At 31.7% G+C, this 11,684-nt stretch overlaps 1 protein-coding gene and 1 long non-coding RNA gene across 2 annotated transcripts in view; one reads left to right on the top strand and one right to left on the bottom strand.

Annotated features, from left to right (window-relative positions):
* The first annotated feature begins 7,679 nt into the window (after window positions 1-7,679).
* The window catches only part of LOC114326856 (uncharacterized), a 63,894-nt gene continuing 59,889 nt past the window's right edge, over window positions 7,680-11,684 (top strand). Inside the window, exon 1 of the mRNA XM_050651484.1 lies at window positions 7,680-7,927. Coding sequence (XP_050507441.1) covers window positions 7,912-7,927 — 16 coding nt within the window. The 5' untranslated portion in view covers window positions 7,680-7,911. The remainder of the gene's footprint in view (window positions 7,928-11,684) is intronic.
* On the bottom strand, window positions 8,886-9,862 carry LOC114326857 (uncharacterized). The gene is made up of 2 exons (XR_003651909.2): window positions 9,399-9,862; window positions 8,886-9,331 (listed from the first exon to the last, which is right to left on the bottom strand). It is a non-coding gene; the product is annotated as an uncharacterized LOC114326857 (long non-coding RNA).

The raw sequence follows: 11,684 nt of genomic DNA, 5'->3' as shown, positions 1-11,684 counted from the left end.
CAACCTGCCTCGTCTCACTCCATCCGGTCTTTATTTATAAATATGTTTCGAAAGCTCCATTTCATTCATTCTCTCTAATCCATAGACCTACCAATAGTAGGCTCGCTATAAAGGCGGTAAAGCTCAAAATTATAGCATCTACACCATAATCTGTTTTCCTGCACGTCTTTATAAATATGTCTAAGGAAGCTTAAACATTCTTCATCACTTTTTGTCATCGTCCACGTTTCTGACACGTAAGTGAAGGACGGACTTGATTCTTGATTAGAATTCTTTAAACGGGAGAATAATGTTATTATAACTGTTACAACCTTGTAACATAAAACTTTGTCTCGCCAAAAACACATGTCTTTCCTAATACCGCCCTAATATATCTCTCTGTTAATAATGCAGAGTACACCTTTGTATCACTAGTTCTTCGATTATAAATGTATCTTTACCGCAAAGAGGGTCGAAATTAAATATGGAATATACGAAATAACGAAAATTTTTCGTTAACTGTACACTGTACGTTATCCCCCAGTACATGCACATAAATCTTTTATATTTTCTATTTAAGATACAAAGTGTAAAATTCGAGTCATCAGTTAATCTATTCAAACTTTATAAAAAGTAACATGTAGGTAGAGTAGACCCTTTCATATCAATTTGGCATCTATTGCCACGCAGTCTAAAAACAAACAATTGAAGCGGATATGTCATTGTGGATACCAGTACATAAAAATTAGACCAAGGTGCTAATTTATGTGTACGGTAATATTATATTTATGGTCATTCGGTCATTCGAACAGTACCTATGTATTTTTTGTTTATATAATTCTATTAAAAGGTTTTCATATTCGACTTCAAAAACACTTTATTTACTTCAAGCTTCCAAATTAAAAACCCATTAAAAACTTCGTTAAAAATATAGGTAAACGACTACCTTAAAACGGATGAAAAGATATTTTCCCCTTTTTGCTTTTTGTAAGATAAAAGGATGTTTTCTTTCCCGGTACGGTAATGATTATACCGTCCCAAGTGGATATATAAATTTACTAAGTACCTAATCACGGGCATCTACGCAAAATCAATTCGCACAAGACATAGCAAAGTGGTCTAAGTTAAAGTTAGTACAGTGGACTCTCTCTATAACTAACACGCTTATTACGAGGTTTCGCTTATAACGAGGTACATTAGGTGTCCCATGAAATTTCTATTGAACTATAACCCTCTATAACGATTCATATTTGGTTATAACGAGGAAAAATGAAATCGAAGAATATGTTTCTTTACTTGTTTTTGCGCAGTAATGGGTATAAATAAATACCCCAACTGCCTGTATATAGAAATGCCCAACATCTGTGTTATTATCGAGGCCAGTGCTGTAATAAACACCGCGGCCTGTAATAAACTTCTTCCTGTTTATCGACCCATATTGAATATTGTAGGAAATTTACAATTTACGATGGCGAAGTGTCATTGTTCAGGTCGACTATCCACACCTAATAAACTACGTAAGAGATATCAAAGCATTTCGATATTATTGTTGTCTGATATAATGAGATCCGCTTATAAAGAGGTACATAATTAGTCCCCCATTTCAGTTCTTGTTATAGAGGGAGTTTACCGTAATTTGTTTTGTATTTGTACAGTAAACGTGTTTGTGCTTCAAGATAAAATAAAATTATTTAGTCTGCTCACTATCTACTACTACTTATTTCAACACCGAATTCCACTTTACTTCGATAAAGTTTTAATAATCTTTTATTAATTTTATTTTAAGTTTAATTAAAGAGTTTTTAGAACCAACCACATAGATGCACTAGAAATAAACAATAGACAATTGGACAGCTCATAGGACAAACGTTTCCATGCTAAATCAACTCGAGATTTAAAAAATACTATCCACTGTACTAATAGTACGTTCTTTAATGGTAAAATATTGCAAAACCTCTAAATTTTAAAGAACCGCTTAGATTGACATGAAATTTGGTATACACATAGCTAATGTCCACTTTATATCAACAATAAATTGAACAAGAAATTGACAAAGTTATTCAAGGCCAAATTTAACGTGTACAAAATGTATGGTTTGTAAAGAAAATGAAGGAATTTGATGAAATAGAACAATTGGATATGTTTTATTTTGTCAAATTTCTTTATTTTCTTTTTATTCACGGCAAAATTGGGTGTTTTGTATAAGTCAAATTTGACCTTGAATAACTTTGTCAATTTCTTGTTCAATTTATTGTTGATGTAAAGTGAACTTAATAAGTCAAAGAAAAAAAGTGATATTGTGCCGATGTGTACTTTTGCTCTGGAGGTGAGTTTCACCCCTTCTCGTGGGTGGAAAAATATATGTCCATTTTTAAACAAAATAACCACGTTTTTAGACGGTTTTTCGCAAATAACTCAAAAAGTAAGTCTTTTGTCGAAAGAACTATTTTTAATAAAAATATAGTTTATAAAAAAGTGAAAAAAAATGGTGCATATATTAAGTCCATAGACCCAGTAGAAGCAAAGTTGTAGCTAATGAAAAGTAGGCTCTTGTTCGTTAAATTCCAAATCAAATATTTCATCGAGAGATAACCAAAAAATGGAATACTTTTCGGGGAACACTCTTTTCAACTTTTTTAAAGATTTTAAAAAAAGGTTTATTTTTGTTTTCTAAAATAACTTCTAACATTAAAAGTAAGTGAGTTATGCTCAAAAGTTTGTTGGTATTTTTTGGTAAAAAAATCGCGAAAAGCTCCCCCTAATTAGCATATCAAATAAAATTAATCGTTGCCGCTTCACAAGTTACTTTGTTTATTTATTCTTTATACGATATGTAAGTCTCAGCGGTTCAAAGTGCTCATTTTTGAAAATGCTGTAGTTAAAATGGCTTGAAAGAGTCACTAATGCCGAGTGTATGCAAACTTTGAACAGCCATGGCATAACCAATTTTTATCTAACAGGAAAACAAAAAATCCAAAATATTCAGAAAAGCAAAACGTGCATTCTATTACTCTTTGAGATTTTTGTTATTACTAATAATTTTTAAGTTATTTTGAAAAAAAGCTTTATTCAAAATTAAAATTTTTGAAAATTTTATTTTAAAACCATTATTTTTTTCAAAAATAAGCACGTTGAATCGATGAAACTTACAGACCATTTATAAAGACATCATAAATAAAGCAAATTGTGCAGCGGTAATGATTAATTCTATTTAAGTTGTTAATAGGGAACTTGCACATTTTTTTTATTAGATAATAATGTTCAGTTTTGTTTAAAAATGAGATTTCCAAAATTTCACGCTTCAAAAACTCGTAATAACTTAGAAATACATATTTAAAGTCTTCTGCGGTATAAAGTAGTTCAAACGGCCCGTGACGTCACATAGTTTTGCATTAGTTTTTATTATGGTTATATTTCGCTGTGTCTAGGGACACGATAACGTGTACGCAAATAAAAAAGTTAGGTAGACGCGAATTAAACTTCATCAAGCCAGTGACGTCATTATTTAGCTTGCGCAGTGACTATATATTTTGGTACATGCTATTTTGATATGTTTAGTGTTTGTTTGATAGAAACATATTTGTTAAGGGAAGGGAAGCAGAACTATTCAGATGTTTCAAACTTAATTAACAATAATAAATGTACCTATATATAAAAGTATATATTTAGGTTAGCAAAATAATTATATGTATTTAGTTTACATGACATGTAGGTACAAAATATTGTTAAAATAATTTTTATACGTAAGTGAATTATTATAATCAACTATTCTAAATGCAAAATAAGCCACAATTTATCACAGTCATTGTCAAAATACAAAAATTAGTCAGATTAAATAAATTATTAGAAAAAATTTTTTACTAAGCAACAACATTTTTGTCTAATTTAATAATATTTTGTATTTTGACAACGACATCCGGTTTAGAAGTCGAAACGTTAATAAAATCAATTTTTTAAATAAATTGTGGCTTAGTTCTCATTTAGAATAGTTGATTACAAAAATGCCACAAGGATAATAGCTTCAGAACAAGTTAATTATTATTGTGAAAGCTTTAGGTCTTCCTTTTATTTTAATCTTTTACGGTAATACTATTTCATTTATAACTAACAAAAATATATATTAATTTATAGTCTCTTATCTTTTTCGTACTGTTTTAAAATGTTCTTAAACTCATTAAAAGAACTAAATAATTGTCCACACTCCGTAGTTAATTTAAAAACAAACACTAAACAAATAAAAAATAAGAAATCACTGACACTCTAACTTTTTTATTTGCGTACACGTTAGCGTATACCTAGACACAACCTTATATTTAGGTATATTCTTCTTCTCCTTCTTTAGTTTATTGGCCTCCACCTACTTGAGTATTTGGCAAGCTCATCGTCGTGGAATAAGTCAAAAATATTTATATTCTAATGACATTTATCGTATATCATTGTAATAATATATACCCATAGGCGCCCATACACACGGGCAGGGGGGGGGGCGTGGCCCCCCCCTAGCTTTTCGGGAAAGAACAAAAATTAAATTTATATTACATAAACGTATTTTTGTCAAAAAATTATTGGATAATTTTGAGAGATAAATTGGAAACAACATATTTATTAATAAAAAAAATTCACATATTGGGTAGTTATTAATAGTTTAAGAAAATCTTTGTGTCTGCGACAGTGGTCTATATAGAATGTGCATAATACACATTCCTTACAATCACGGTATGCTATTAACGAAAACATTGAAAGAGATTAGAGGCGTGGGAAACATATATACACTGTAATCGACACCCAAAATTATCAATTAAACGAATCATTTATAATACTGCAAAAAAACCATATCAGCAAGAAATCCGATCTCTGACCGATAATCTTTGAGAACTGGTATAAAGTAATTATATTTTATATTTCGAAATAAATTCATACTGAAAAATAATTTTTTTAATTTATTGAACATAGTCAAATTTTAGTTTTCATAAGTATTTTTTTAGTAAGTAGATTATTTTTAAAGTGTGCATTATGATGAACAGAACAATTTTATTTAAATGAAAAACAGGTGATATTTCATGATGAATGAGTGTTATATACAGGGTGTCCCAAAAGTAGCGGAAAGGTCGAATAATTCGCGAAATGAACATCGGATCGAAAAACTGAAAAATACGTGTTCAATAATTTTCAAAAATCTATGCGATGACACTAAACAAGTCCACCACTTCAACCCCTGGGTGTGGAGCGGGGGTAACTTTAAAATCTTAAATGGAACCCCTAATTTTTGTTGCAGATTTGGATTTTCCTTGTAAAAATAAGCAAATTTTATTCGAGCCATTTTGCGAATTGTGGATACATAGCGCTATAATCGGAAAAAACGGTATATCGTGATACCATAGCAAAATTATAAAAACGGTCTAATATCTCGAGAAATATACTTCCAAATAAAAACTAAAAAACACGTGTTTAATATTTTTCAAAAATCTATAGAATGACACCAAACAGGATTTTTCATTCCACACTCTGGAGGTGGGGTGAGAGTTAACTTTAAAATCTTAAATAGGAACCCTCGTTTTTTCTTGCAGATTGAGTTTTCTCCTCAAAAAATAAGTAACATTTATTCGAACTTTTTTAGAATTGTTGACGGATGGCGCTATATTCGGAAAATGCGATTTATTTGCGCCATCTATCAACGATTCTAAAAATGTTTGGAATATGTGGGCCTTATTTTTCATAAGGATTCTAAATCTGTAAAAATAAAGGGGGCTCCTTTTTAAGATTTTAAAGTAAAAACTTGGTTCGACACATACTCATGGTTAGTCTGCTCGCCAAAGTTGAAGGGAAGGCTTTGCAAGCATTGTATTCTTTTCAAACGGGTTTTAAAGAGAGGTGCAACTTTTGAGGTACCCATGACATTTCCATTTAAAAACTTGGTCTAGTGTTTAAATGTATGAATAATTTCTCACAACAGGGTTCAAACTATGTTTTTTTAGGTGGTTTAAACTACAGTAGACTCCCTCTATAACGAGAACTGAAATGGTGGATTAATTACCTCGTTATAAGCGGATCTCGTTATATCAAACAATAATAATATTGAAATGTTTTGATGCCTCTTACGTAGTTTATTAGATGTCGATGGTCAACCTGAACAGTGAAAAATATGAGACTTCGCCGCCATAAATTGTAAATTTCCTGTAGTATTCAATATCGGTCGATAAACAGGCAGATGTTTATTACAGGTGGCCGAGTTTATTACGGCATTGGCCTCGATAATAAGACAGATGTTGGGCATTTCTATGTACAGGTAGTTGGGGCATTTATTATTTATGACCAATACAACGCTAAAAAAGGTAAAAACAAGTATTCTTCGATTTAAATTTTCCTCGTTATAACCAAATATGCCTCGTTATAGAGCGTTATAGTTCAATAGGAATTTCATGGGACACCTAATGTACCTCGTTATAAGCGAAACCTCGTTATATCCGTGTTCGTTATCGAGAGCGTCTACTGTATATATTGTCATCCGAAATATACAAAATGTAATGTGCAACATCTTCACGTTTGGCCCCCCCCTAAAGATTTTTATATGGGCGCCCTTGTATATACCAGTTTGTTAAAATTGTAGTTTTATACTGTTTTTGAAGGAAAGGAACGAAGGTTTACTATTGAAAATAAAACCATTTTGTAAAAGTACAAATTTTCTATGAATAGGTCTAACGATCAAAAACACTTGTAACGTCACATAAATGTATTTTCTACTGACGTTTATAACGTCTAATTTAAAATTCTGTTTACTTTATTGGAAAAATGTAAATGTAAAACCAAGTGACGTCACGATGCGTTTTGGACCACCTGTTTTAATTTGAATTTTTAATCGTCTTTAGGGGCCAAACGAAAGACAAACACAACTTTTTTATCTTTGATACATGTTTTAAATTATGTTCTGTTGTGATTTATAACATTTTTTCGAATTTAAAAATTTATGCAAGTTCCCTATTAGGGGGTGATTTTCCCGATTTTTTTAAGCCAAATTAAAAGGGACCAACTGTATTTTGAGCGTAACTTGCTTACATTTGATGCTAGAATATTTTTTTATAAAAATGGTAATGAAATTTAAAAAAAAAAGTTGTAATGAGTTTTTTCCAAAAAGTACTTAATTTTTTGAATATTTCACGTTGAAATATATTTATTTGAAGTTTGGCCAATATGAACCTATTTTTTTTTAGCTATAACTTTGCTTCTACTAGGTCTAGAGACTTCATGTATACACCGTTTTTTTTCACTTTTTTGCAAGCTATACTTTTGTCAAGATTGTTTTTTTTTCGATAAAATACTTACTTTTTAATTTATTTGCGAAAAATTGTCTAAAAACGTGTTTGTTTTATTGAAACATTATCACATTCACTCGCAAATAACTCGAAAAGTATTGACTTAGTGAAAAACTGTATATAATAAAAGTTGATTAGAATTAGTCAATTTATCTAATTTCGGACTTATTTTAAACGTATGTTTTTTACCCCGAGAAGGGGTGAAACTCACCCCCAGGGCAAAAGCACACATAGGCACAATATCACTTTTTTCTTTGAGATGTTGGCTATGTATATGCCAAATTTTATGTCAATCCAAACTGTTCTTTAAAATTTACAGCGTTAAGTTTTTCATTTGCCTATTGTCCTTTTCTTTTGTTCTGCGAATGTACACGACCAATGGAAAAATATACACTCCCAACCCATCATTCTAAATTTGACTTTATACAGGACCGGGATAACATTTAAATCAATAATCTAACTCCAGTTAATTTACATTTTATTAATCTTGTTCTTCTTTGTTTTATTGCTACCAAATTTACATTTCTTCAAAATTTCTATTAACGTATTTTGTTTTTAGTTTTTATAACCTAAAAAAACTTACACGTGCTTCCATATAAACAAATCTAACATTGAAACTAGAATGTCCTTTGAAGATGGTAAGTTTGAATCATATTGATAATTTTAAAAAGTATTTTAATAATTATGCTGTACTGATTTACACCAATAATGTGCACAATTAAAAGAGGGTTGTTTTTCCATTTTTATACCTTAACTTTCTTGTTATAAGATCATTATACAGCTGTAACATGGGGTTTTTAACTCTTAATAATTTCAAATAAAGTTTAGTAGGTAATCATATTTTATGGTTTTCTTTAAACAACAAGGTTGTTCGGTATTTGTTATTTATTTGTTTATTGGTACAACAGACCCTTAAGACCTAGGGCATTTTATAATACATAATCATAAGATTAACTAAGTAAATAGGTGCCTACCTACAATTATTTTGAACAGAACTCAAACTTAAGTTTATACAAAATTCTTAACTACTCTGAAGGACCTGATGAACAATATTTCTCCATTAACTTCTATTTTGTTATTTTCTTTTCCAGTCTTTCACCTTCACCTTCATGTTTAAGGTCTTCCTCCACTTTATTAATCTACCTCGTTCACGGTCTACGTCTTCTTTTAGGACCAATTAGTTTTTAGGTCATAACAAGGGCGGATCCAGGGAGGGTGCCATGGCCCCTCCGAGAATTTAAAAAATATAAATTTAAATATTTGCAGTTCAAATGTTTTTAATTTCAAACACATATATACCGTAATTTCGGGTGACTTTGACTCACTTTCGAAGTTTAAATGTAGATTTCAGTTTTTTGAATACATAAAAGTATGTTTCTTTATTTATGTGTATTTGAGTCTATAACTACTCTTTTGGAAAAATTACACGAAAACACAAAAAAGCGCTTCCTGTATTATAAAAAAAATAAAAATATGGTGTGCAAAGTCACCCGCTAGTGTCGGGTGACTTTGTCTCAAGCTACATTTTATATTTATTCTCTGTGATTATTATTGTTCGGGCTAAAGTGACCCTACCAGATGAATCAGAAACAAACATTTTGTTAGGTGAAAAAAATTTATTTAAATTTCAAACAAAGAAAAACTAAAACTAACATGAAACTTTACATAGGACCCTAGGTTAACAAAAAACATCATTTCTTAACAAAAAATGAACAATAAAACGATTTACAAGCTTTTTTTTAAATCTGGAAAGAAATATCGGTTATCTACAAGTTCCAATGGCTCAGTGAAATCAACATTAGCCAAGTGGTAGGATTTTCTTACGGAGACTTCGGGCCATTGCCATAAACTTCTTTCACCCAGTACCATTACTTGCACCCAACCGTAACAGTTATTACTACCTCTTACAAATCCATCGAATTTTCCTGGAAAGCTGTCAAAGTAGTCAGATACAATTACGAAGTCTCCAACTCCAATGGAAAGCTTATGTAGATCTTCATTATCCCTATAGCTCTCACTAAATGAAGAATTAGACGAAGTATCTGCAAGTTAATAAACCCTGCAGTTGTTACAAGGCTAAAAGCAAATTTAAAATCAGCATTTACTTACTTTAATTTAATATAGAAGCAACCAATGACCAAAATCCAACAATCAACAAACTGGGACAAAGTCACCCGAAAACCGTTAAATTTTGTAGCACCTTGCAAAATAATATCCGACCGTCTTACTGTCTATGTTTAGACTGAAATAACGATGCACGGAGGTTAAGAATTCACAGATTTTCAATATGCCACTATGCAATTAATCTTACTCTTGGAAGTATTATTGGTTGCCAACCAATTTTTGCAGTCAAAAAATCTTATGTGGAATGACCAAATTTTAGAAATTCGTTTTTTTCGTAACATAACAAGTATTAGCATAATTTATTAAAATTTTCAAACAGTTCATATGGTACTGATGGTGCGGTATAATGAAATTTACTTGATAATTTATTGTACAATTGCCCTAGTTGCTAAAATATATTTTTCCCAAAATGAGCCAAAGTCACCCTGGCGGGCCAAAGTCACCCGAAATTACGGTATGTACAAAACAGGGGATAAATATTTTTTCTGGACTAGATTTGAACAAAGATAGTAGGTAACAGAAGCTTCCAGAATGACATAAGATGTTTTTTTTTAAATCAAAATGTTGATAATTTTACAAAGTACCAATTGTTAGAACGACCTTGACAGCCATCAAAATCGTATCAATTTCCATATTCTATACAGGCAAAGAATAAAAAAAGTCACTAGCACTTAGAACAAAGGAGTTGGTTAGTATTTTCGCACAGCCAAAAGGAATTGTTTTACAAGTATTGTGTATTATTTTTCTAATGAAAAGTATGGTCACAATAAAGGAATGACAGCCCAAAGCCTTGTCACGAAACCTTTAACATCTTTCACCATACTCATGAGCAAAGACGGAGGGAGCCATACAAACCCATGAAAAAACATATCACAAGGAGTGCGTTCGGGTTGAGCTGGATTTTCTACAAAGTTATCGCAATCCTCAAAAGTCAGTCATTAACTAGATAGACTCTCAGAGGTCTAAACAGATAAAAAAAAATAAAGAAAGACTATGACCTATAGTAGGGTCCTAAATATTCCTCTAAGAGACCATCGTAATGATGGCCTTCTGCTTCTGGACGAAGATGCTGGACCTAGCAATGAGGTGAATTATTGTTAAGGTTTAAAATCGCATTAGGAGATAAGACTCTTAAATAACACCTATCCACAGCACCTTCCTTACATACATACATTAGTAGCGCCAGTCAAAAGCAATTAGTAAGACATGTTGTGGTGAAGAAATAATTAAACAAATAATGGATCAGGTTCAAAGTGCAAATTATTATATTAAAGTACTGCCTGTCATATTTGACGAAACGACTGACATATTCCACGTGCAACAGCTTTCTCTAAATTTGAGATATGTATATACACAATAACAACATTCGTGAAGACTTTGTCAAGTTCATTGACGCTTATGAGAACCTAAAAATAATTAGTGAAAATCAAGAAAGAGGGAAAGAACAATGCCTGACAGGAGAAGCATTGAAAAAATAGTATTAAACTTGTTGAAAAAACTGCACTTGGATCCGAAGGAATGTGTAGGAATTGGTACTATGGCAAAAATGGTGAATTTTAAGGCACTTCTCATACACGGTAAAAGTGTGTGAAAAGTGCCTTAAAATTCACCATTGTAACCCTAATTTTTAAAAATTACCCCCCGTACCTCTCCCCAAAAAAAGTTCATGGCCCCTCCCGAAAATCGGTCATGGATCCGCCCTTGGGTCATAACTAGTTTAGTCATTCTGTTCACTGCCATTCTTTCTACATGTCCCAACCATCTGATTCTTTGTGACTTGACAAACCTGGTGATGGTAGGTTCTTTGTCCAAAGCCATTAATTCATTGTTGGTCCTTCTCTTTCACCACTCTGCTGTCTTCCTTTCTTCAAATATTTGTCTCAATATTTTCCTTTCCCATCTTTCAAGAGTAACATCTTTCTTCTTATTTAATGTCGATGCCTCACAGGTATATGTTACTGTGGATCTAATTACTGTTTTATATATTGGGAGTTTGCCTTGTCTAGAAACTACTTTGCATTCATTAGGGCTCTTAACCAAAGTTCGTCATGTTGTGAGTTCACTACCAAGGGACTCATATATGAGACACATTAATTTTTCCCATATACCAGCATCTCACCCGTGAGCTGGGGACCGTATTGCACCTAATGGCAACTGAAATAGCTGTGGTCTGTGAGGACGAAACTTAAATACCCCTTGGTAGTGAACGGATTAAACTTGCCTTATACAGGGTGTAACAAAAATACAGGTCATAAATGAAATCGCATATTC

The sequence above is a fragment of the Diabrotica virgifera genome, chromosome 5 (assembly GCF_917563875.1).
Source record: "Diabrotica virgifera virgifera chromosome 5, PGI_DIABVI_V3a".
Classification (NCBI taxonomy): Eukaryota; Metazoa; Arthropoda; class Insecta; order Coleoptera; family Chrysomelidae; genus Diabrotica; species Diabrotica virgifera.
This window is presented reverse-complemented; position numbering and strand designations above follow the sequence as displayed.